The 26346-nt window shown below is 33.8% G+C and overlaps 3 protein-coding genes across 6 annotated transcripts; all 3 read left to right on the top strand.

Moving 5' to 3' along the window:
• Window positions 1-503: 503 nt before the first annotated feature.
• Window positions 504-13785, top strand: LOC110706886 (splicing factor U2af large subunit B-like). 4 transcript variants are annotated; one of them, XM_021884867.1, is made up of 18 exons: window positions 504-1659; window positions 2221-2393; window positions 2567-2632; window positions 3812-3888; window positions 4464-4534; window positions 4644-4688; window positions 4796-4855; window positions 5959-6019; window positions 6152-6264; window positions 7098-7213; window positions 9750-9848; window positions 10000-10075; window positions 10492-10580; window positions 12168-12234; window positions 12324-12422; window positions 12501-12582; window positions 12747-12814; window positions 13289-13785. In XM_021884867.1, the coding sequence occupies exons 1-18, from the start codon at window positions 1564-1566 to the stop codon at window positions 13424-13426; spliced, it is 1596 nt and encodes a 531-aa protein (XP_021740559.1). In that variant the 5' UTR covers window positions 504-1563; the 3' UTR covers window positions 13427-13785. The 4 variants fall into 4 exon arrangements, with proteins under 4 accessions (XP_021740559.1, XP_021740562.1, XP_021740560.1 ...); XM_021884870.1 differs by lacking the exon at window positions 504-1659 and adding an exon at window positions 4067-4232; XM_021884868.1 differs by lacking the exon at window positions 504-1659 and adding an exon at window positions 4067-4309.
• Window positions 13786-18180: 4395 nt separating this feature from the next.
• LOC110706885 (stem-specific protein TSJT1-like) lies at window positions 18181-20044 on the top strand. Its single transcript, XM_021884866.1, has 4 exons — window positions 18181-18506; window positions 18719-18959; window positions 19076-19196; window positions 19583-20044. Exons 1-4 carry the CDS (start codon window positions 18286-18288, stop codon window positions 19774-19776), a joined length of 777 nt encoding a protein of 258 aa, XP_021740558.1. The 5' UTR covers window positions 18181-18285; the 3' UTR covers window positions 19777-20044.
• Window positions 20045-24342: 4298 nt separating this feature from the next.
• Window positions 24343-26225, top strand: LOC110706884 (stem-specific protein TSJT1-like). Its single transcript, XM_021884865.1, has 4 exons — window positions 24343-24862; window positions 25073-25313; window positions 25415-25535; window positions 25892-26225. The coding sequence occupies exons 1-4, from the start codon at window positions 24642-24644 to the stop codon at window positions 26083-26085; spliced, it is 777 nt and encodes a 258-aa protein (XP_021740557.1). The 5' UTR covers window positions 24343-24641; the 3' UTR covers window positions 26086-26225.
• The last annotated feature ends 121 nt before the right edge of the window (window positions 26226-26346 follow it).

Raw genomic sequence — 26346 nt, 5'->3', positions numbered from 1 at the left:
TTTTCAAACCGCAAAATTGCAGTTTGGTGCGGTCCAGACCGCACTTTGAACAACCCTAGAAATGGTGCTTCACTGGCGTGAAGTTGGAGGAATGTGGTGGCGACTGTTGGGTTTCATTAGAGAGGAAGAGGGAAGCTTGTTATCATCGGGAAAGAAAGGGAAAGAACTTGCAATTTGATGAGTTGTCAATATTCAATTGACAAAGCCTCAGTTTATCTCCTTGATAATCAAAATTCTTTTATCAAATGGAAGAACTGTAAATAAATCAACAATTCTGCCAAGTCATCATGACATATTTGTAAATAATTCAACTAGTATGGGTCATTTTTAATAAAAGTTGTTGAGGGATAGGATAAAGAGGGATAAATGGAAGGATAAAGGTAGGGACTAAATAAGTGGGATTAAATTTATTTTATCTCTATCCCTTGTTTGGTTGATACTTGATAGGATATAAAAAGAGGATAAAGGAAGGGAATTGATATAGAAAAACAACATATTTACTGTATTACCCTTTTAATCATCATCAACCAACCCCAACCCACACCATTCTCTCTCTCCAAAAGACTCTAAACCTCCATTTTTTTAGCAGTTTCTTCGCTCTTCCCCCTGAGTCTCTCATCATTTTCTCATTTTAATTTCATAAATTGCTAACAAATTAATATCCATCATCTAATTATCATCGTTTGTAGTTTTTTTTTTTGTTTGAATATACCAAATTAAAACCCCATTATTCTCTGTCTTTCTTTTCTTCCCTCTTTGACGCTGAGTAGTTGTCTCCGTGAGTTGTGGGAGTCGTGAGTTGTTGCCTCTGTTAACCACTGTTGTGGTGGTGGTGGTTGTTGCTCTGCGTGGTGGCGCTGCTTGATGGAGTTGTCTAAGGTTGAAGATGATGGGTAGAATAGTAACTAGATACAAGAAGAATTAATCCCCATTCTTTATACCTGCCCCCAGTTACAAGATTCAAGGGATAAGAAGCCATTTAATCCCTATCCCATCCCACTAAAAAATTCAATTCCTTGTAAACAAACATGGGACAAAAGTGAGGAGAGATAATAAATCCTTGACCCTACCTTCTATTCCTTCTACCAAACTAGAATTTGTTATATATATCCAGGTGTACCGTACACTCAACTAATGTAACTTTAGTTTTTACTCTTCATTTGATCATAAAATGATAAACAATCATCAAATTAGAACAAATACTCATAGATGTTGGTACACTCGGGCGTATATAACAACCTCTCCTACCAAACAGCCGGATATTTTCTCATATTCAATAGCCAATTATTGCTTTTATTTACTATTCGACCAGATTAACAAACTTTGTTGATAAAAAAAATCAATTTGTATTTCCTCTCATAAAATTCTTTCCTTACCATTAGGCCAATAATATACAATACAATGTTTCCGTGGTTCCTATTGCCTAATTACCTAAAGGTCCTAAACCTAAACCAGTACCTTTTTTCGCTAACATAAACGTTAAAGCCAAAATTTCCATTTTTAAACAGTTCACAAATTGCATTAGGGTTAGGGTTTTCCGCAAATTTCTAAAATTGAATTTGGATGACTGATTACAATAATCTATCGGAAAGTATGAGTAGTGATCATGCAAAGTCTTCACCTCGAAGAGGTTCTGATGATCGAAGCTCTCGTGTTAAGGTCCATTTCTAGCTCGTCTCAAAATATCTTCAATTTTTAATTTTTTGTTTCAATTTTCATCGAGAGAATGCTTATTGTTTTTGCAATGAAATTTGTTTCCTCTTTTCAGCTTTGATTGCTGCATTTTTTTTTCCCATGTAAATCTAACTTGATTTAATTTGATTTTTTCGATTCGGTTTTGATATATGTTAGGGTGCTTTAGTGTTGAGAGAGTCGCACTAATATAGAATAGATTCAATCACTTTGCATATCACCTCCCAAGACTTTGACCAATTAAACCAGCTCGCATTCACATTTCTAGTGTGAAGTTGATCCAAGAATGTCATGGCGTTTTACCAGTTTATTTATTTTTGTGCTTTTTCAATGTAATGTATATTTGTTGTTAGTGTGTGTTTTATATTTTGGAGGCCAAGCTTTGAGTGACGAAGAGTGTGTTTATGCGAAACAATTTTTAGTCGAAAATACAGTGATATTGTTGAATTATATTGGAACTTGTAGTAGGTGAATGTTGTACAAATTGCTACAACGTACTTAAGTCACTGACTCATTTTTATGCCTCAGCATAAGTCGCGGGAGTTAGACCATGAGATGCCGAGGACAAGAGATCGGGATCATCACCGAGAACGGGATAGAAGAAGTGATCGTGATGATCATCGTAGGGATTATAGAGATAGAAGTAGCAGGGATGAAAGAAGAAGAGATTATGGAGGTCGTGAGTCTCGTGACTATGACAGGTGAACACATTTTTAACCTTTTTATGTAATTTTTACAACTGATTGGTGTTGTTGGTTTTGTATTTTTCGCATTTGTACTGCTTGTTCATTGTATTGAATAGTGACAGGCCATGTCCCTGAGTGTATGCCCTGTAGTGTTTTGACACTTCATTTGATATTGCTGGACTTAATAGGTCATATGATAGAGAAAAGAGGCATAGAGGTAGATCACGTTCTCGCTCACCATCTCATTCAAAGAGGTATGTATGGTTTATTGTGGAATACTGCAATTTCGTAATTGTATGGACTTGTTTGACTTTGTTCTTTATCTATAAGGGTCGATATTTTTATTTGTTGATGTTGCTTGGTTTACATGTTAAATTAAATTTGAAATCTGAAAGTATCCGCAGCACTTTAGGTGCCTGGCATCCACTTGAAAAATGGAGGTCGTGAGCACTACACGGAATAATCATGTTAGATTCATGTAGCTGACCCCACTTATGAGATTAAGGCTTTGATTGATTTTAGTTATGATTGTTGCATTATAGGTTCTGGTCACAGATATGTTTCTAATTGGCGTACTGTGTGTTAGTTTAGTTGGACTTAGTCTTTTGGTACTAGGAGGTTGTAACCATGATTTATTATTGGAATAGCTATGAGTATTTACTGCCAGCAATAGTGCAACCTGCAAAGAGTAGAAATATATCATCCTGCGTAGTTAAGTGCATGCATATTGAGCCCCAAAGAGAACTGATAAATTGAGGATAGGTGATATGAGGCTGTTTGTTGAAGTTATAAAGATGATTTCCAGTTTGAGTCTTTGAGAATACAAATTAATTGTTTTCTCAGTTGCAGGTTTGTGCTTCAAAGTTTCTAGTGTAATGTTCCTAGGAATCCTTGTGGGAGAGGTGAAGATCATGTGCTAACATCATGTGTTGGTACATTTGCTTGCTTAATTGGCCTTGTAATCATTTGGCTACTAGCTACTTTTAAAGATCTAGGCCTTGATTATTGATGGAGGTTCCAACCTGTAACGTACTGTGCTAAGACATGTGAATGTTTATGAATTGACAATCGGTTGTGAGCATTTGACTAAGAGTCCTTTTAAGCTAAGAGAACTAATGTGGTTCAGAAAGTAAGAGTTCTTTGTAGGTTGGGGGTTGGAGTGGGATTCTGCTATTGGGCAAGTTCAAGTTAGCTGACTTAGTTCTTGAATTTTAATTTGCACATCTAAACTAATCTAGGGATCCAGAAATTAGTTTTTGCAATCTGAATTGTATGTGACTGCAGATTTATTTGGTAAAAAAATTTGCTACTCGATGCCTATGATAGAGGTGCTGATTGTTTAAGGCTTGGGAGTTTTGATTGGCAGTCCTTTCCCCTTGGGCTGTTTCCTTGGATTATGTTTTGGCTTTAACATGTTTTTTACATGTGTGTAGCAAGCGTACAAGTGGCTTTGACATGGCACCACCTACAAGCAACTTAACGTCCGGTGCTCCAGGACAAGGGTTTCAAGGTTTGCTTTAATCTGTCTGTATAATATATGGCTAAGCTTTCTTCTGAAGTTATTGGTCAAGATCTGAAGTTGGAGAATGTAAACATCTTGATTTATTATGTTGCTTTGTATACATGTATCATTATCCATAGAAACTGAAAATTGTTGCTGTGTTGTTGGCTGTGTGTGTGGTTTCTAGTTTGTTTGTTATGCTTATCGTGTGAGTAAGGAAGACAATGTGGTTTACCTGTCCAACTGTGCTACTCATGGACATGAGCACTGTAGCTATTGTGTTCAACGGGAAACACTTCTTGCAAGGCTTAGCGAGAACCTGTCCGCCGTCAACTGACAACTCTTGTCCCTTGGTAGCTTACGAAAAAACATCAGCTTCTTCCATGATGGAATTTATCTCTTATTTATTGTGCAATGATCTTGTTCTTAGGTATGAAATAGGTTATCATCATTGATGATTTAAATGTTAGGAATATATAAATTATCAGATATTTCAATTAACATTAATGACATCTTGCACATGCTTTCTGAGACAGCGGGATCACATAAGTTGAGTTTGATTTCCCTTATACCTGATTTTGTAGATCAACTACCTGGTATGCCTCAGCCAATGTCAGGGTTATCACAGAGTATGTTTACTGGAGGGTCAGCTCAGGTGTGCATGTACCTTTCTTTTATCCATTTTCTTGATAGATTTTCCTTGATCATCCAAGAATTTGATTTGTGTTTTTTATTTTTGTTTGGAATTTTTACCTGTTTGTTAGTTGGGATCTCTCCCTTTGATGCCAGCACAATTTATGACTCAACAGGTAAATAAGTTACCACTTATCTATGTATACCATTTCCTTCAATCATAACCATGATTTTAGTTGGTATTCTGTCCCTTTTTTTCCCCTCATTTCTTTCTACTTCATAGGCTACCAGGCATGCTCGCCGAGTCTATGTTGGTGGACTTCCTCCTTCAGCTAATGAGCAGGTTGTACTCTGATGTTGTACTATTTATTGCTTACATGCTGAATTTCATGAAGAGCAGCAAATCCTTTGTTGTCTTTTCAAAATCATGTTGTTTACTGATGCTCTTCGCTTCCCTCCGTTCCTCAATGGTATTCACACTTTCATATTAAAGCAGTATCAAAAAGTTTTCACATGTCTATTTTGAGCTATAAACTCCTCTTCTACTCACTTCCAATCTAACTTACTTTAACTTATCTAAGCTTATTTTAACGTTTTAGAACTTATCATATATGAACTTAATTATCTGGAAGTAAGCTTATTTTGTCTAAATTTTCAATTTTTGTGCATATAATTGTCTGAAATACACTTTTTTTTTTTTGTCCGAACTTATCAAAAGTTATTTTGTCTGAAGATATCCATAATTTTCTGAACTTGGAACATTTTTGAACCATTTCTGTCCGAAAACAAATCGAAATAAGTTTAACCCAGTGTACAAAAAAGCATGCCTAGGCGCTAGGCAATTAGGGTAGAGTGCTTTTTTTTGCTCTAGGTGTGGAGCACTACAGTCAAAGCTTTTAAATTTTTATACAGTACGCCTCACTCGAAAGAGGCACCAAAGTGTGCCTCGTGCCAAGGGCAACAAGAACAAGGCCTTAGAGGTGATAATGTGAATGAAAAAACACATGTTTGTGATGGAGTTGCATTATCATTGACATGGGAGTTTACTTCAGAAGCACATATAAATTCATTACTATTATTGCCTACCAAAACGGGCCGTTAGAGTACTTGAGTCTTTTAGGATATTCAATTTGGGTATGCTTGTTTTTGTTTAGCTTTCTGCTTTTAATTATATGAAACCAGATCATCTTGTGCTTGACAATTGGGAAAAACACTTCCTCAGCCTTTGTATGTTTTGGTAGCTTTTTGACCAGTCACTTACTTTCGTTTGTTATTGGAAGTTGTCATTTAGTAGTAAAAATACTCTTTTGAAGCTATCCTGCCCCAAGCTATTTATTAATGAGCAACTGCAGCCAAGTGTGATTGATGTCTGTTTCCTTGTCTTTTCCTGTGCTGCTTTATCATTGTTTAACCCATTATTAAAAAAAATCCTCTTGATTTATGCAGACAATTGCAACCTTCTTCAGCCAGGTTATGACTGCAATTGGTGGAAATGCTGCTGGTCCTGGTCAGTTGGATTGATTGATAATATTTTATTATTTCATGATTTTTGTATGATTACATGGAGGGTTATGTCATTCTTGATTTTGAAGAAATTTTTGTAAGTTCCAACTTGTGCAACATGTTTTTGTGATTACAGGAGATGCAGTTGTCAATGTGTATATCAATCATGAAAAAAAGTTTGCTTTTGTAGAAATGAGATCTGTTGAAGAAGCCTCCAATGCAATGGCATTGGATGGCATTTCATTTGAGGTATGAACTTTCCTTGCTTCGATTTGTTCTCCCATCTCTTATTCTATCTTTCTTCAGGATTTGGTCATTCTGAAAACCACATTAGTGTGCAAAAGCATGTGTTACAAGGTTTAATCCACTGGACTGGTTTGAATTAATAATGTAGCGAATAGCATTCCCATGTTCATTTCTACTACCACAACACCTCTTTTATTACATGCTCCTTAATGGTCGAGTGTGGTTGATGATGCCCAATTGTGAAGGGTCATTGGTGATCTTGCCACGATTTTCCAAGTTTCCTAGTCATGTTAAGGAGCACAGAAGTTTTAATCAATGATCATATATTGGAAAAGTGTATTTTTGCTTGGGTAGCTTGTCCTGCTCTTTTAAGTTGCTGGCATATTCCTTTCTGTTATATAATGCAGGAGAAATTTTTATCAAGAATGATAATTATGGCAGCCTTTTTGAGCTTCTTTAATATTTTATATAACAGCATTGCTCTATTTTTTATTAAAAGCTTTACAGTGGTATGTTGTGAATGATTAAATTTCTATGCTGCATTGATGCTTTTAGTCAGAATGCTGCTGCGTTTTGCATCTGTAGGCTAAGACATCCTTCCATTTTCTTAATAAAATTAGAAATGCAAGGATCTAATAAATGCTTTTACATGGCTTGAATAAGCTTAGAAAGGTTATTTTTGCTTATCTAGTGGAGCCAGGCTCACATGATCAAGTCTTCGTTGCCTGTTTCTCCAGATTTTTGATGCAGTTGTTTGTTTGATCAATGTTGGCAGAGTAGAGATGCTGACTCCATATTATTTACACCTGGCTTATATGTCTGATTTGTCATCTTAGGGGGTTTCTGTGAGAGTGAAGAGACCCACCGATTATAATCCAGCATTAGCTGCAGCCCTTGGTCCAAGCTTACCAAGTCCCCATTTAAATCTGGCTGCTGTTGGCCTTGTGCCAGGGTGAGTTTTATTCTTGTGATGTTTGATACAGAATAGTACGGATATGATGATGTGATTCATCATGCATGACATCTAAATCTTGCTTACCAAAGTAGAAGAATACAGCTGATTCTTATGAAATGCAGGATACTTTCTTATTAATTACTTTTATATGTTGGAAATTGAGGAAGCTGAAATTTGATGTGGATAAAACTCGATACCTTAGTTCTTAGATTGAATAAAATTGATGATAATTCTGTTGTTTTGTTTCCTAAAAACATGGTATTTATTGTTTCCTAATGGCAATATTTAGATTTAGTTCAAAAGTGAAGAAATGTTGTTCTGTCTGTTTGGTTTTGATTTGATTAAAAGTTGAATTAGAGGATCTGGTATTTATATTTTCATAGAGAGTGTTAGAACTACTGTATAGCTTTCTGCCATACTGCAGATGATGGGGATATGAGGGAGAAGGATTCTATGATAGTATGATGGTTTTCTTAAAAAGACAACCATCATAATGTTTTAGTCTTAGCTGTCTATTTTTCATATTTAATCTCAACCGTTTAAAATTTTTTTTTCTTAAATATCTAAAATTAAATTAAAATTCAATTTTTTTATATTAAAATCTAATATTTGCATATGTATTTGGTATGTGTATTTAAAAAATTTAGTTCTTATATTTCTTGATATACTTTATTATTATACATAGTATTAAATTATCGGGTAATTACTATATGATTTTGGTATTATAACTTTACTATTATACATAGTAGTAAAAATTGTATTTGATATTGATAAATACCAAGTACATAATTTTAAAGTATCCAATACCAAAATACAGTTGTTTAAAATTGTAGTATTTGTGGTTAAATACCAAATACACATGCAAGTATAGCTTTGCCAAACATGTCCAAGAAAAAAGGGTTTTTATAATAAAGATGAATTTTTTATTTAATTTTCAAACTAAGAAAAAAATGAATTTTAAACGGTTGAGATTAAATCTTAAAAGTAGAAGGCTAAGATTAAAATAATATGATGATTGTCTTTTTTAGAAAACCATTATAGAATCTTCGTATTTGGGAATACTTATCTTTGGATACCAGTGCAAAAAGAATTTATGAACTAGGGTAAGAAACAAATAGGATCCAAAAGTGCTAGCATCTACTTTTCAAACTAAGTTCAAGATCAACAAATTAGACAAAATCTTAAACGGTTGAGATTAAATCTTAAAAGTAGAAGGCTAAATATATGGGAGTTTTCACATTGCTTCGTGGGTTATGGTTTGTTTTGCCAACTATCTCTCATGTACTGGAAAGTAACAGTTTGTGATAGACACCGTTATAAAAGAGTTGGGTACCGAGTACTATTTTGTGCATTTTAAGATATAATGTTTAGAACAACATCAACAAAAGCAACATGCTTCTTCCATCTCTCTGAAAGTGTTACTTCCTTTGGTCTTTTTATTGCAACATATTTCTCAGTTGTATCTCTAATTTTGGACAGTTTTGAGCTAAAATGACTTTCTTGCCCTTACTACTTCCACATGTTAGCTCGTTCTCTTTTCCTTTTACATAATCACGTGCGTCTGGTGGTTCTACCCTATGTTGCAACACATATAGGGTGGAGGAAGTATTAGTGGAATATATGTTATATGACCAAGTCTACTTGCTTAAAGATGAGTGGGTGAATGGGTTTATATTAAAGAAAAAGGTGCAAAAAGGTTTCATTTAAAATCGTAATCATGGAGCATGACACTTGTTTGGGGATAAAGGATTTTTTAAATAACTAGCTTCTGCTGCCTTGCCTTTATAATTTTATTTCTGCGCACATTATAGTCAACTAATAATTAATATTGAGTCAAGATATTACTTTATTTCAAAAGCACATTTGAGAACATGAAAATGTTATGTATAACATTCTTAGGACGTAGTCGTCATTATCTTGATCCTGTAATAGTTTATCTGCTTGTCTTTACTTTTTCTAGCTAAGGAGCACTGTTATTTCAGGAATGTCCACCTGTCACTTTGTCCATCTGTCCATTACTAGCTACTCACGTACTCTGTTCCCTCCTCCCAGTGTGCTATAGCTTGCAGACCTCCCATAAAATGTGTGAATCATAATTAATGAACCTGTTACTGGAGAAGATTGTTTGTTAATCTTATGATATTTTCCTTGTAGTTCCATCCTTTTGTTGGAAGTATAAGTACTGGATTATATGGTGAAATTTGTGCCTCTTTTCAAGAGTCACTTTCGGTTATATTGAACTAGACTATAATGCCTCATCAAATTTTATCTATTGCAACATAGCAGACAGTGTTGACTACTGGATTAGAGCTGGGTTGGGGGGAGGATTAGAAACTTCTCTATTTTTGCACGGTCAGTGCTGCCTATATCTGGGCATCTTTAGGGCCATGACGAGCCAACAGTGTAAGGGCAATCAAGTTCTATAATATTCATTGGGTTTTTTCACTGATATCTTTCTGCTTGTTCTTCTCTTATAAAAATCTTGTGGAACTGGGTATTGTTTTGTGCTCAATGGCTGTTATTTGTTTGTTAGTGCTGTAGCTGGGACAGAAGGACCTGACCGTATCTTTGTTGGTGGAATACCTTACTATTTTAATGAAGATCAGATGCGAGAGTTGTTGCAATCATTTGGGTATGTAACTGTTGATTCAACTGCTTGTGGATGTACTTAGTTTTTTGTAATAATATTTACATTGTCTCTTAACTACTATTACCACATTTGCCATTCTATATTGCGAGTGATATAACTATCCATATTTACATCTTCTATTTGTTTATTGTAGACCTCTGAAAGCATTTGACCTTGTGAAGGATAGAGACACAGGAAATTCCAAAGGCTATGGGTTTTGTGTTTATCAGGTTAGTTTACCGCCTCGTCCTATAGGTGTCTGAGATTTAGGTTTAGATAAACTTGCTTCTTTAGGTTTTCTCAAACTTTCTTTACTTGCTTGTTTGTCCTCTCTTTTATCATCCCCTTACTTTTCTTTCATTAACTTCCTCAAAGATTATTTTTACATATTCTTTTGGGTTTTCACTTAACACTGCCCTTGTTTTTTGCTCACTATGTTTTTTCTAGATTTTTCGTCCACTTTTATTTTATAGCTTCTTTCTTTGTTTTCATTATTTGCGGACGATTCCCTATGATAGTTCATGTTAGCCAATCCCAAATTATTTGAGGACTAAGGCTGTGTTAATTTTTTTTGAAAATTTTAACTTCAGATTGGATGATTTTCCATGTAACTTTCTACTAAATGTTGTGTGCTTATATATCACAGGATTCGGCTGTGACTGATATTGCCTGTGATGCCCTTAATGGCTTGAAAATGGGTGATAAAACCTTAACTGTAAGAAGGGCTGCTGTCAGGTATGTTGAGCTAATGAACTATTAGAACCTTGGGTGTTTGATGTTCCATTTCTTCACTGGGAGAAACTTCATTTTGTCAGCTTGCATACTTAAACTTCAATTAGTTGCCTTTCTAACTTTGTTTTTATGTTTATTATGTTTGACCTTTTTGGTTTATGGTTCAAACCTGGCTTGTTCTTTGTTCCTTATACGCTTTACTTTTTGCTACATTTTTTTTTTAATTTTTATATTTAAAAAAGTCCACCCATCCTATCTCATATTTGTAATCATACTTTAGTAGTAAATGTTTCTGAAACACATTTGGGGCAAAAAATAAGATAATTCTATCACAGAATATCTCCTCCTCTTTTAAGTTTTCAATGTTCGTACTTTTGGTGATATTCATACTCTTTTTAACCACAAATTGTGACAAGCAGATTCAGGAAAGAGAAATGTAACTTTTTGATAGGTTGATAGATTGTAACAAGTTATTAAGCACTCGAGAGGCTCAATTATCTCCCAAGCAACCAGATAACTCTTGCTGAATGAATCCAAACTATTTTCCTTTTGTTTACAGTCTTTACACTGCAGCAGTGCAGCAAATCCCTGATTATACTCCTAAATATTCTCTGTCAAATCTTCGCTTATTTTTTGACTTATCGCCAGCTCATTTTACAGAAATACTGAGCTTCCGTTATTTGCCCTTATTCTTACACCTTGCATATGTCAGCCTCACAGTGGCCTTAGGCAGGTTCATCACAAATTAACTATATACTTTCACAATGTATTTTTACCATTAAATAATTGAAGAAACTTAAGGTTTAAATTTTGCTTTGGGAAACGTAATTCCCCCTCATGCTGCAATATCAATAGAACGGAGGAAGTAAATTAGATCTGCTAATGTCAAAAGCAAAAACTCAATTTCTCACAGTTAATGTATGTATGATGCTTGTTTTGTATTTAACTACTCTCTTCGCCAGGTTGGGCACAAAGTTCAATAAAATGAAGGTTGGGCCATGAAATGAGTTTCTATATTCATGTTAGCCGACCAATCATTTTGACTAGGGCTTTGTTGCTGTTGTTGTTGTTGTTGTTGTTGTTGTTGTTGTTGTTGAGGGAGTAGTTCGTGTATACAATTACTCCGTACAAGTTGGTGTGGGCCTAATTTTTATTAATCCGCATCCACCCAACCTTGTCAAATTGCTGTTGCTGTTTTTTTAGCACTGTGCATCAAGTCTGTTGCTTTCCTGTTTGAGAAATTATGCTTATCTATCAAATCAATTTATTGTTACTATCTATGAACAACTTGAATATCGATGTTAGCATTTAATTTGATGCTGAACTTGTTGCTTTTTGGTTTTTTATTTTATTTTATTTATTTATTTTTAAAAAAAAGCCTGTCTAAGCTAATCAATATTATATCTGTATATATATTGCTCTAAATTTCCAAGTCATAGGGCTATAGATGTTACTTGATGTCCTAGACTATCAGAGTGCACAATGAAATGCTTAGAAATAGAAATTGTTATTGTATGCACTTTTGCAGTTTCCAGACTAGCCTTTGGTTCTATGTACATGCTTTATATCTCATCATGTACGACTATGCAGCACTGGGCAGGCAAAATTAGAGCATGAAAATCTCTTGGCGCATGCGCACCAGCATGTAGCCATGCAGGTGAAGTAATCTTACCCATCTAAGGTTTCTAATCTTTAGTTTTTTGTTTGTGAGTGGTTTGTAATCTCTTAGCATAATTATACAAACAGAAAATGGTTATAGAAGCTAGTGGTTTCAATCTTCTTGGAGGCACATTACCAACTTCGGCAACCACAGAAAATCCTACCAAAATCCTTTGCTTGAATCAGGTATCTATGATCATTAAACTTATCTGTTTTCTATATTTTAACGCTTCAATGGCCTTAATTTTTTATTGCCTTGGTCAGGTGGTAACTATTGATGAACTTAGAGATGATAATGAGTATGATGAAATATTGGAAGATATGAGAGATGAATGTGCTAAATTTGGTGAGTGCTATGATTGTATTTCTCTTTTTTATGGTAGAATGTTGGGACAATCCTGTTTAAAATTTCTGTGCTTTTACTGATTTTTTCAAGCAGCACTTTTTCTTGTTTTTTCATATATTTCACCTTGGGCTGAAACTAACTAGCATGATTATTACTTTGCTTAGGAGGCCTGACAAATATTATTATTCCTCGACCTGATATGGAGGGGAAACTGATTCCTGGTGTTGGGAAGGTAATGATGGTTTCTTTATCATTGAATTTCATATTAATCTCTCTATTGTTTTGTGTGTGTGTGTGTGTGTGTGTGTGTGTGTGCGCGCTTCCCTTTTTTTTTTTCAATTTGGTAATCAGCAGAATAGTGAGTTAGTGACATTATTATAAATTCATAATTAAGGGTGCTAATAAGCCTAGCCGAGACCGAGCCCGCTCGATTCGAGCTTTGACCGAGCCGAGCATCGAGTAGCTTGCGAGCAGGCTTGGTTCGTTAACACCACTAATCACAACAATTGGCTTCTTTCAAATAAACTCTCCAATTATTGTAGTTAGAAATGAACATTCAATTCAAATTGTTCATCGTTGTCAGCATGAGTTTTTTGGCCTTTTGCTTCACGGCTTGATTTTTTTCAATAACTGTTTTTCCTCTCTAGCATTGTGGCTGTGTTATATATGTTGCTGAAGTGCAACATCTCAAATATCTTCTTTGCAGGTGTTCTTGGAGTATGCTGATACTGTTGCCTGTTCAAATGCAAAGAACATGCTTGGTGGACGAAAATTTGGTGGTAACACTGTCACTGCTGATTACTACCCCGAAGACAAATTCTACAGTGCTGATTACAGCGGGTGAAAGGTTTTGGTGATGGCATGTAAAATAGATGTATAGGTGCATTACTTCTATTTTCATTTTCACCTTTAAGGCTTTCAACGGCATATGTTCCCGCTCTTAGTAGTCCATGATCGACACTTGTACTACATATATATCAGCTACATGACCTGCTTATTGCAGAATGCAGTTTTTATTCCTGTTAGTGTAGTATCTTGTATGATATCTTAAAAGGAAATCTTCCTTGTTACTTATTGTATTGTGTCAAAAGGGTGTTACACTAATATTTGTATGTTTTCTGGAACTGTATGTGCTCGAGTATAGACAACGTAACATAAATTTTGGCTTACTGTGAACTTAATAGAGGTATGTGTATTGTTCTCTTTTTGGGGTGCTTTTGAATTAATTTTAATAGTAGTACTTACGGAGTACAACTTTAGAAGGTTTATAGGTATTTTATGGTACGGATAACATGTTTTTTTAGGGGATTAAAGTCCCTTAGGTGTGCATTCGTAAAATTAATTGGAGTTGTTCTTAAAGAATGTTTTCTTAGAAGTACGGTTTTGTATAGTGTATACCAAAAGTTTACTCTTTAACTTTATACGCCGTAATATGATATGAAACTAGTTTATTCCTTTCCTTAGGTAACCCCTTTCACAATCCTATATGAAAAAAATAGAGAAAAAAGTTCTTGTAAACGAATTACTACGTAGTTTAAAAGGGCAAAATGCGACCATTACATTATTACTGTATTCAAGAGACATTAAGCTTGTCTCTAGTAGTCTAATGACAATTGCCCTATTATTTTTCACTGAAAGGTCAAGTAATGAACTACTACTTTCATTTCATATTATGTGGAACAAAGGCCTTGACACGAAATTTTAGGCAAAATTTGTTTGAGTGTCAAATAAGATAGATATAATGTAGATGTATGTGATGAGGATAAAAATATAGAGAAATATCAAGTTAAAAAGGAAATAAAACATTTGTTGTAAATTATAATAATATGTAACATCAGTTTTTAGTAAATATTGCGATTATCATGAAACGAAGGGAGTATACAAATAACGAAATAATACAAAAGTCAAAAGTATAACAGAAGGAATAATTAACATTAGCTCCGTTTCATTTTATTTACAGCGATTTGACATAAAGTATTACTCCTTCCGTTTCATACTAATCGCAACACTAGGTGTTGCACAAAGTTTTAGGAAAATTTATAGGGTGGGGACCAAAAGGAAAATTTTATACGGAGTAATATAAAGTACTCTCTCGTCCCTTATTTACATGCCTACTTTCCTTTTTGGGGGTTTCAACATTACATGCCTATTTATATTAGGAAAAATTGCTTTAAATAATACCACTTTTCACCCATCCGCTAAAAACAAGTCCACCTTTTGTTTATTTCAGAATAATACAATCTTTGGGGGTGTCCGCTTTAAACAAGTTATCTTACCTACAACCTTAATAACCGGTTAAAATTTTCAATAAATTCGTTTAATAATCTAATTAACTCTTAATTAAAACTTTAATTATGGTTAATTAATAATTAAAATCTAAAAAAAAAAAAAAAATCCACCTCCACTAGCCACCCTTTCCCCTTCCCCGACGACCTTCCCCTTCCCCGGCAACCTGTCAACCCACCCCTCGGCGCCGGCCGCGCCTCGATCTCCCCTCCCACGGCACCGGCGTCGATCCCATCCCCTCCCATTCCCTCGCCAGGTTTCTGGCCCCCTATTCCCTCCCTCAACCGAAACCACCCTCACCCACCCAAACCCGAAACCCTAACCCCAACCTAAACAGCAACCACCCTCACCACTCAATTCTCTCTTCTCCAATGTCTTATTGTCTTTTGCATGCCATCCTTTCCTATTTCCCATTCCCAAAATTTCCAATTTGCAACCTCAAATTTTGATGATGAAGATGAAGAACAAATAATTGGGGATTGTTTGGTTTTCGAAGGTGGGGTTTTTTAGGATAGGATGAGGGTCTGGTTGGGTGGGGGTGGTGGTTTCGGGTCAAGGTGGAGGTGGGAGTGGTGGTTTCGGGTCTGGGTGGCGATGGGAGTGGTGGTTATGGGGTTTGGGTTTGGTTGGGGTGGCGATGGGTGGTCGCGACGGGATATAAGGGGGAAAGGGAGGGGGTGCCGGCGGTGAAGGTGGGTCGCTGGGGCCCGGGGGCTGTTGCAGGGAGGGAGGTTTTGGTAGTGGGAGGTGGGGAGAGGGGACTGCCTGAGGGGAGGTGGGGGTTGGGTTGGGGTTAGTTATTTCCTTTTCTTTTTTTAAAAAAAAAATTAATAATCTTTTAAAAATTAAAAACATTAAAAAAAAATTTAAAAACAAATAAAATTTTCAAACCAATCAAACAATGACACGTGTCCATATAACCTGTTAATCAAATTAATAACCAGTCATAACTTGTTTAAAGCGGACACCCCCCCAAAGGTCGTATTATTCTGAAATAAACAAAAGGTGGACTTGTTTTTAGCGGACGGATGAAAGGTGGTATTATTTAAAGCAATTTTTCCTTTATATTATTACATGCCTATTTATATTTTAAAAATGTACTTTTTGACAATATTCCCTCTTTTTTATGAGTTGTCAATTTTTTTATTTTTTTTTTATTTTACTTTTGACATTATTTTCCAACACTTTCTCTCTCTATCTCTTCAATAATTACCAACTACCTTTTTCTTTATCTCTATCTTTCTCTAACTCTACATGCATATTTGTACTTTCCCAATCATGGCTTTTAAGTTCCTTAATTCCCGTGTAAAATGGAAAGTAGGCATGTAAATAAGGGACGGAGGGAGTATAGTTAGTGGGAATATATATAATTGTTAGTAGGAGAGAGAAATAATAAAAAGTAGTATAAGTGGGGTTGGTAGGGGAGAGAAATAATAAAATAGTTTTGGGTACTTACTAAATAAGGAAGTGTTGCAATTATTATAAGCGGATGTAAAAGAAAAATGTTGCAATTATCTTGAAACGGAGGGAGTAATAAAAAATGTTTAATCATTGCAAATAATATACTCCCTCCGACCTCCGTTCCACAATGATGTTCATGTTTTTCATTTCGGGTGTTTCAAAATGATGTTCCTACTTTTCATTTTAATTCCTCAAATATTTTCATTATTTTCCCATAATACCCTCATTTTAATGGTCCCAATCCAAAAAAAAAAAGTCTCAATGTGATTTATTTCAAACTAATAAGTGGTTTCAATGTAATTTTTTTTTTCCAAAAAAAGGATGGTCCCATAATAATTAAATGGTCTAAATGTTATTATTCGATTCAGACCGATTATTTCCTTTATCTTAATTTACACAAAAAATTCTAAACAATAGCATCAATGCATCATTATGAAACGGAGAAAGTAAAATGAAGCTAGTATAATCTCATCCTCCTGGTTTCTTTCACCAAAAAACAAAAAAAAGTTAGACATGATGCGTTGAAGAGGGTTACAGTAGACCAAACGTGGTGGCACGTCAGATAAGTTTGAAAAGTGAGAAAAGTGTGGGGTCAGCCTTATCCAGAATTGAGTGATATGTACAAAGTGGATAGGCTGACTCAGATCAATGTCATATTCTTCAACCACTATCGTACACCTGGATCTGCTTTACAAGTACAATTATCTATGTCAGTCGCCTACATCTCGCCGCTAATATACAAACAGCCTATATCTAATATTCTCCATATCATCATCACGTGAGAAACATGAGCACATTGACCCAGCTAACCCATTCTTATTCCGATTCCGGTTCCAGTTCTAGTCTGGTCCAATTTTAGACCGATGCACAGTCCTATGGAGTATATTTTACGTTCAAGATAAGAATTTATAAGTTTGGATTACTACATGTACTTTTAGCGAATGTATATTGAATATTTTTTTGTAAAAGGAAACCCGATTTATTTTATTTGACAATCAGAAAATCTGACTTATCAAATCCCAAAAAAATAAAAGTACAAGTAGTAATCTATGACATTAATGTTTAGTACATATTGCTAAAAAAAATAAAAGTAGATATTCTCAATTACATGATATCCTAATTTTATCTATCAATGTGATTAGTGACGCTCAATTAAAAAAAATAAAAAAATCTATATATATAAACTTATCTATTTATGTAATGAATTTATGTTTTATGAAATCGGATAATGATACACAAATTACATAGTATACAATTGTAAGGTAAACATATTAGAGTTTAATTTCTTTAGTTTTGAACAATTTTCTACTTTTTTGGATACAGAAAGAAAACTTGTCGAGATGCTTACCATAAACCCCAATACACTCCGAGAGTCCATTTGGCTAGGTGGAATTGTCCACTTTCCCTTTAAACTGCCATTTTACTCGTTTACAACTTACGCATATTTTATTAACTCATGGCATCACGGATATTTATATAAACACATTAATGATCATATATGATTTCAAACGATATTATAGCCTTCAATTACGAATAATTTACCTATTAAAAATAAAATCAATCACGAATAATTTACCTATTAAAAATAAAATTGTGAAATACAACCTTAACGTCTAGTATCACCTCCAAAACATAATAAAATTAATACGTTATTCGTATAATTTATTAGTTTATTTCTTTACAAAAAAAGGAAAAAAAAAAGAATTTTTTTTTTATTATTTTATTTTAAAAGGAGCCTCTTAGGTTACGACCTTATCCACAATAGAAAATGAGCTTTTTGTATTATCAATAATTAATTTATTACTTTTATCCTCTGTTCACCACTACTATAAATACACAACCTTTTAACACTCTCTATTCATCCATTCACAACACTTCATCAATCATTCATCATCCAATATTTTGTAATTTTCGAAGTTTGAGAGTTTTTCATTCATTTTAATTTGGTAAGAGAAAATGTTGGCAATATTCAACAAAGGTTTGGTGGATCCACCAAAGGAGCTCAACAGCCCGGCTTCACACCCATCCGGGTCGGGTAACAAACCCAAATACCCTCAAGAAATTGTTAGGATGTTTCAACAATCTTATCCCCAAAATGCCCCTCTTTCTATTGGTTTTGGTGATTCTGCTTTTCTTGCTTATTCCTCTTCCAAAGGCCCACAACTTCACCAACAAAGGTACTCATACTAATTTTACCATAACTTGTTCGCGGATCACTAATTAATAGTCACGTAGATAGTGTAACTTGACCCTTAACGTGACAAACTAACAACTAATAAATAGGGACATAATGATTTTGTACCAATATTGATTGAATGTTATATTTTTGGTATTATTATTTTTACACCTAATATTAAGAAGTAATATGATTTTATTTTATGATGAGCAGGATTTTTTGTGGCATGGACAACATGTATTGCATTTTCTTGGGAAATTTGAACAACTTGAACACGTTGATCAAGCAATATGGTCTAGGCAAGGCTACCAATGAAGCAATGTTTGTCATTGAAGCTTATAGGACCCTTCGAGACCGCGGCCCGTACCCGGCTGATCAAGTTCTTAAGGATCTTGAAGGTTGCTTTGGGTTTGTTATCTATGATGGAAATGCTGGAACTGTTTTTGCTGCTCTGGTAATTAATTAATTAATTATGAATTAATACCTTAATTAACTGTTTACATTAATTACTTTTGATAAATGTTATGAAAATTTGGCTAAAATTTGTTTGATGATGTGTTGGAAAAACAGGGGGCAGATCAAAGAGTGAAACTTTATTGGGGAATTGCTGCTGATGAATCTGTGGTTATTTCTGACAATTTGGATGTTATTAAAGCAAGTTGTGCTAAATCTTTTGCACCTTTTCCATCTGGTAAGTTTCAAGTTTGGCTTTTATGTTCATAACTAAAATTTCTATATTAAGTAATGGCCACTAGGCCGGTTCAAACCGAATATGATATGATATGAGATCGACTTAACTAGACCCGATCTACAAATTTGGTTTACCATAAAAATATGATATGCCTAACAATCGAATTGGCCTAGTCAAATGGTCACCACTGAACTTTAATATTGATGCGACCTCCACCAACAATGTGACATTTAATTATAGGATATTAGGATCAAATGATGTTATTCGAATTTTTCATTTTAGTGTGATTAGTTCTTGAGACTCTTACACACAAGTATACGATGTGTTCTTGAACACTCGAAATTACAATTCTATGATTGTAACATTATTTACGTATGATTTTGCAGGGTGTATGTACCATAGTGAAGTAGGGCTAATGAGTTTCGAGCATCCAAAGAACAAGATGAAGGCAATGCCAAGAATAGACAGTGAAGGGGCGATGTGTGGAGCTAACTTTAAGGTGGATATCAGTTCCAAGAAATCCACTATGCCTAGAGTTGGAAGTGAAGCTAATTGGGCGTTATCTGGTTCCCAAGCTTGAATTATCATCACTAATTTGAGCCTTTTCGTCACTAATCTTGTCGATTTTGGGGTCTAATTATACAATTAAGTCGTCCATTTTCCATATTTTAACTACTACGTATTTTAATTTTGTTTGAGCATTCCTCATAGTTTATGTATTTAGGGACTTATTTTGTATTAGATCTAATCCCCACTCTTCATGAGGGTAAAATATACCCTTATATGTACAGTTTACTTTGAGTTGTGTTTAATTAATGAAAAGAAAACTTCCTAATGTCTTCCAACTTTCTACATTACAAATTATCTCTGATTATGAAATAATCTCACAATGGTATCGTGTACTCGATTCGAAACCAATAGTCACATACACACGATACTTCTACGCACTTATTTCATTCTATGCTAGAAATGACAAAATGTGCAAGGTTAGCTGGTGCCATTGCATCAAGGCCACATAACAAAAGTGTGCAAGATTTTTTTTTATTTTTTATTTTTTTATTTTTTATGGTGAGATCTGATTGGATAATATCGCCTATATTAAAAGTTGTGACTGATATTAATATTATGATACTCATTGCAAAAAAGGTTGTAATTCAAACTGTTTTGTAAAGGTTAATAATTAGGCTAGCCATGAATGCTGTACCGTATCCTTATCACAAAAACAATTTATAATTTTTCTTTTGGTGTTTCACCCGATTCACCTTTTGGGCTAATTCGAATTCGAGGATCAGTTCTGGGTGGTTAGGTTCCAGTCTCCTTCCAATTATTGTTGCGGGGGATCGAACACGCGGTCCTTCCTACCAAGTGTAGCCCAAATCACCACTACACCAACAGTCAATTGGTAAAAACAATTTATACACTTAGCAAACTTAGAATCGAATCTTCACCAATCACTACACATAACTAGACCTAATTGTACCAAAATTGAACGGACTCAACCAAAGTACTAAACATATTTTTTAATCGTATACATACTATAAATTAGATTGATTGAAACTAACTCAAATTAAATAAGAAAATGATTCAGTCCAACTCAAAATTTAAAATGGTTAAACTAACTCAACTAAAAAGAAATGAACCCGTCCATCTCATAGTAAACTAATTAATTGGCGAGCCCAAAAGTTATTTGACTTGAGTTGACTCATACCCGAGCCAAAATACTCTCACTTAAACGAATATGATTCAACATAAATGAATTGGCCGAATTTGAACCCGAGTTGAGTAGATTAATTGCTACCTTTACTTTTTATTTTTTTTAAATAAATTGCTACCTTTACTTAATTATAGCTCATAATAGTCATTAGTGTTTTTTTAGAAACGTTTAGTACCGCATTAATCAATGGACAATTGTCCATTAGAACATAATGTTGGAGTTTATGTTTTGGTCAAACTTATTTTGACTTAGTTTATTAGTTGCTTCCTTCACTCAAATTAAGTTTGTTAATCATGTAATTAGTTTGGAGAGTATAAATAGGTTGTATATTGTATTATTTCAATTTTAACACAACATAATAAAATACACATTTACTCCTTCCTTGTCTCTCTCTACGGTCTACACTCAAGCCTAATTTCAATGGCTACTTTTGCTTTCTTCCTCCCTAAACTCTCAAATTTAACATGGTACCGGAGCGGGTTTCTTGATCTAACTACTAGAAAACAGTCAATTTTCGACGGATAAGTTCCGACGGACACGAAATTCTGTCAAAAAATACGAAATTTTCAACGGAATTTTAATTTCCGTAGGAAATGTAATATTTTCCGATGGACGGAAATTTCCAACGGATTTTAAGACCATTTCCGATGGAATTAACATTAAAAAAAAAAGTAAAACCCACAAACCCTGATACCAGATACCGCCTCCTAACCCTTTCATTTCCCAATTCTCTTTTCTTCTCTTTCTCTCACCTCTCCTCTTCTCTTCTCTTTCTCTCTCCTCTTCATTTCTTCTTTGAACTCTGTCTTTCTCACGCCCCTTCAATCCTCTTCTTTTTTCTTTCTCCTCTTCTTTTCACGTCCCTCTATCTTTCTCTCTTCACGCCCCTCTATATATCTTTCTCTCTCACGTAATTATTAGTTTAGAGGGTGTAAATAGGTTGTTGTAGACACCTGACTGTTTCTCCCCAAAAACTAAATCCAGTGATGAGTACCTTTCACGTCTTTGATTATCGAGTTAGGTGAAGAGTTGAAGATTTTCGTGAATTCCCTTAAGCCTAGACCATTTCTAACCTTTCCTTAAATATTTTAATTCAAAATTATTTATTTCGTATCTTGAAACCCAAAATCATTCATTTCGTGTCCAATTTATAAAAACGTTCAAACCAGATTATTTTGGTCCATAATCCTAGTCTAATTATTGCTTAGTTGGATAGGGCTTAAAAATAGCTTTCCAACGATATATTATAAGCCCAAATCCGACTTATAACGAATATGTTATGGCCAAAAATACTAAACTAAGCCCAAACCGGACATAAGTCCACCTTACCTACGACCCAATGATCATGTGGAGGGTCCAAATACCTTAATCCCAATCCTAAAACAATTAGGATTCATTAGAAACTTCTAAAAGTCTCTATAAGGTTCTAATCTATCCTTTCCAAAAGATAAAGATCAAAGAGTTTGAAATTGAATAAAACTCCTCTTTTTGAATATCCTTATTCTATTCGAATTCAAAGACGTTCAGATACGATTTTCGTGCCTCATAATTTTTATCCAAATATTAGATGATTGGATAGCCCTTGAAATTATCTTTCCAATGATATATTATAATCCCAATTTCGATCCGAGCTATAACGAAAAAGATATGAATGAAATACCAAACTATATCAAAAACTGACACTGTTCCACTATTTCGTCCATATCTTAAATTCTAAAATAGATATCAACTTGATTCTAATAGAGTTGGAAAGTAGACTTCTAGTTCTTTCCAGCGATATAGTATTTATCTTATTCCGATTTGTGGATCAAAAGTTATGATAAAAACAAAAATCGCAGAAACTGCTGCCTATCGCAATAGTTTTATTCCGATTCGAATTCAGATCTTTTCTAATCCTTCGACCCTCTATTTTCCCTATAAATAGAGGTCGTTTTCCTCCGTTTTCAATTATCAACAAGCTTGATCACCAACAATCATCATCAATCTCACTCTAATACTTTCTCTCTCTTGATTCTTTATGTTATTAGCCTAGCCTAAACACATCCTTGATACTCTCCCCAAGCAAACACCATACCTCCTTCATGAGCTTTGAATACCCCTAACCAAGCTCGAAGTTAAAATATATTTAGATAATAAAACTTCTGATTATTTTACGGATGAATTCACTTATATTGAGATTAGTAACAAAAAAAATCAAATATTCCGTAAAAAAAAAAAAATCAAATATAAATAGAGCTTTGACAACAAAATAAAAAACTTTCATGCCTTTTTCTTTTTATCAATATGTTCTGTTGATGTACACTTTTATATGTACATATGTAATTATGTAAATAAGAAAACTCAATTAAAATTATTATATACAACTACAAGCAAGTAACAAAAATGAATTGAAATTAATAGAAGTAGCACAATAACCTTTAAGATGAACTGAATTGGACTGCAATTAAACGTTACATTAATTGAATTGTATTAATAAATTTAGAGTTTATACAAGGTGATTGCATGCCTTACGTGGACTTTCGTTCATTATATAATTGTCAGAAAGGATGGTCGAGTAGAACCTTTTCAGCATTTTTATGTTTTTTTTTTTTTTTTTTAAATCACTCTTATATGCTGACTCATATCTAAGTCACTTTCTTAGAATCTAACGTGTAGATAAACTCCAAATTAAATCAAGTAAACAACAATTTATAGTTGGTCGCATTTTCCTTACTTCTCCACTTTCTAAAACAAAACACAACATTTTCCAGCCTCTGTCATTACATGACACGTTCTTTGACCATAATTCATGTTAAGAAAATAATCATCTTCCATTGATGTTTTTTTATTTTATTTTTTATTTTTTAATTTTTTTTTTAATTTCAATTTTTAGATTTATAATCTCCCATTAAGATAAGGAAACGTTCTCACTACTCCGTATCATTATACCGTTATGCGTTACAATTTTATGCGTAAGTATCTTAAAATATCTTGTAAGATCTTCTGTTAAAATGAAAATCTTGTACGAATGAGATAATAATTTGAAGCATTTTTTTTATTACACTTCAATTTGGAAAAAACGATGAAATTATAATTTTTGAACAATTGTAGTTTATACAATTGTATCTACACTTTTATGTACTTCATATTAGTTTCTTTTGGTTGTTTAAAAATAATACAATTGAAACATATATATTCGTCCAAATTCACACTAGTTTAAATATAGCAAAATGTCTACAACACTCAAATAAACTTAAAATTGAATACTACTAACAAATTTTTTTTTGCTCATTTAATAAATTTTGCTTAGATTAAAAGTTCAAATGTAACAAAAAAAAATTATCAAAATATTAATAAAATGTAAACGAGTAAATTTAAGATATTTCAAAATTACAACATATCATCTTTGATCCAAAACTAAATAAGGAGTACTTCTTATCAAGAATATTATGGGTAAGTAGAATAAATGACTCATTTCATAACAGAAAAAAAAAAAAAAAAGGATTAGATTGACAGATCACAATGATATATTATTATTGTACTTTTGTCAAAAACAACTTGCATTTGCGTAAACATCTTTGTTTATCTATCTTTTCACACCACCCTAAATAAACCCAACATCACACATCATTTTGTTTCATATATTCTATGTTGTTTCTACTCACTCTCATTCACAAAATTAATCATCATCTAATCTCCTAATTAACTTTGTAATTAAGAGTTAAGTGTTTTTCTTTAGTTAAGTTAAAAAAATGTTGGCTATATTCAACAAGGATTTGGTGGATCCACCAAAGGAGCTAAACAGCCCGGTTTCACATTCATCCGGGTCGGGTAATAAGCCCAAGTACCCTCAAGATATTGTGAAAACTTTCCAACAAGCTTATTCCCAAAATACCCCTCTTTCTGTTGGTTTTGGCAATTCTGCTTTTCTTGCTTATTCCTCTTCTAAAGGTCCTCAAGTTCATCACCAAAGGTGCTAAATTTAACCTGTTTATTTCTTATATTATTGTTGTTTTGTTATTTGGAAGCTGAAAATTTTTAGTCCATGATTAATTGTCAAATGGTTTGTGGGTCAACGTGACAACTTAAAAAAAAGAGATACAGCTGTTATTATATTAAAATGAGTACGTATACAATTTGTTACACTAACTTTAATTGTGTAAATGTACACATATTTTTGTAGGTTGTTTAGTGGGATGGACAACATGTATTGTATATTCTTGGGGAGTTTGCATAATTTGAACGCCTTAAATAAGCAATATGGTTTAGGAAGAGCTACCAATGAAGCCATGTTTGTCATTGAAGCTTACCGGACCCTCCGAGACCGTGGCCCGTACCCGGCTGATCAAGTCCTTAAGGATCTTGAAGGCTGCTTTGGGTTTGTCATATTTGATCAAACTGCTGGGACTGTCTTTGCTGCTCAAGTAATTAAAGTTTCTCAAAATTAAAATTTTTACAATTTTGTCCACAAAAATATATTTTTTTGTTTTATTGACTGAAAATTGTTTGACCTGTTGGTGAACAGGGGACAGATCAAAGAGTTAAACTTTATTGGGGAATTGCTGCTGATGGTTCTGTTGTTATTTCTGATAATTTGGATGTCATAAAATCAGGCTGTGCTAAATCTTTTGCACCCTTTCCATCTGGTAATTAAGCTCATTAAATTTGTTCAACTTAATGGACGTTGGTCTGGATTAAGCCCATACCAACATCAATTTTAGGCTAATTAGGCAGGCTGGTCTAGTCGATGGGTTGTGGGTTGAAATCTCAACCCACCGGCTATTAATCTAAAAATTGTAAGCCATTATAAATGTGGTTAACTTACCTAATGGGTTGCAGTCCCTTGATTTCCTAAACCAATCCTTACCTATTACTCGGACTCTTAATTTCAACTATCCAAGTATTTTATTTAATGTCATATCTGATCACTTTAGACGACTACTCTTCAATTAATTACGACAATTGAATGTTAATTCGGGGTGTGTTAATTATGGTTTTACAGGGTGTATGTACCACAGTGAAGTAGGGTTAATGAGCTTTGAACATCCAAAGAATAAAATGAAGGCAATGCCAAGAACAGACAGTGAAGGGGCGATGTGTGGAGCAAACTTTAAGGTGGATATCAACTCAAAGAAAACTACTATGCCTCGTGTTGGAAGTGAAGCTAATTGGGCCCTTTGTGGTTTCCAAACTTGAATTTTTTTTTTAACAAAATAAAAAATTATTCGGAATTTTATGTTTTGAAGATTTTTTTACTCTAGTAAGTAGTAACTTTATGTATGGTTTACTCTTTTGAGTTATGAATAATGGAGAAATGATAATCAATATACGGAGAATATTTTAGAACTTGTTTAATTTGATATAATTAATCCGACTTATCTTACCTTCTAAATTGTTTAACCAATTTGGTTCGATGTAAGTGACTTCATGGAAGATTACATCAATTTATCCTAATTT

Source organism: Chenopodium quinoa, unplaced genomic scaffold, assembly GCF_001683475.1.
Source record: "Chenopodium quinoa cultivar QQ74 unplaced genomic scaffold, ASM168347v1, whole genome shotgun sequence".
NCBI classification, from domain to species: domain Eukaryota; kingdom Viridiplantae; phylum Streptophyta; class Magnoliopsida; order Caryophyllales; family Amaranthaceae; genus Chenopodium; species Chenopodium quinoa.
The sequence above is the reverse complement of the archived record's forward strand: the minus strand, read 5'-3'. Positions and strand labels throughout refer to the sequence as shown.

Bases quoted from the DNA above. Each gene is read 5' to 3' on its own strand.
- LOC110706886 (XM_021884867.1), top strand. From the start codon at position 1,564: ATGACTGATTACAATAATCTATCGGAAAGTATGAGTAGTGATCATGCA. The intron at 6,265-7,097 runs GTATGAACTTTC...TTGTCATCTTAG, and splicing joins TGGATGGCATTTCATTTGAG to GGGGTTTCTGTGAGAGTGAA. The intron at 10,581-12,167 runs GTATGTTGAGCT...ACGACTATGCAG, and splicing joins GTAAGAAGGGCTGCTGTCAG to CACTGGGCAGGCAAAATTAG.
- LOC110706885 (XM_021884866.1), top strand. From the start codon at position 18,286: ATGTTGGCAATATTCAACAAAGGTTTGGTGGATCCACCAAAGGAGCTC. The intron at 18,507-18,718 runs GTACTCATACTA...TATGATGAGCAG, and splicing joins CCACAACTTCACCAACAAAG to GATTTTTTGTGGCATGGACA. The intron at 19,197-19,582 runs GTAAGTTTCAAG...ATGATTTTGCAG, and splicing joins TTTTGCACCTTTTCCATCTG to GGTGTATGTACCATAGTGAA.
- LOC110706884 (XM_021884865.1), top strand. From the start codon at position 24,642: ATGTTGGCTATATTCAACAAGGATTTGGTGGATCCACCAAAGGAGCTA. The intron at 24,863-25,072 runs GTGCTAAATTTA...ATATTTTTGTAG, and splicing joins CCTCAAGTTCATCACCAAAG to GTTGTTTAGTGGGATGGACA. The intron at 25,536-25,891 runs GTAATTAAGCTC...ATGGTTTTACAG, and splicing joins TTTTGCACCCTTTCCATCTG to GGTGTATGTACCACAGTGAA.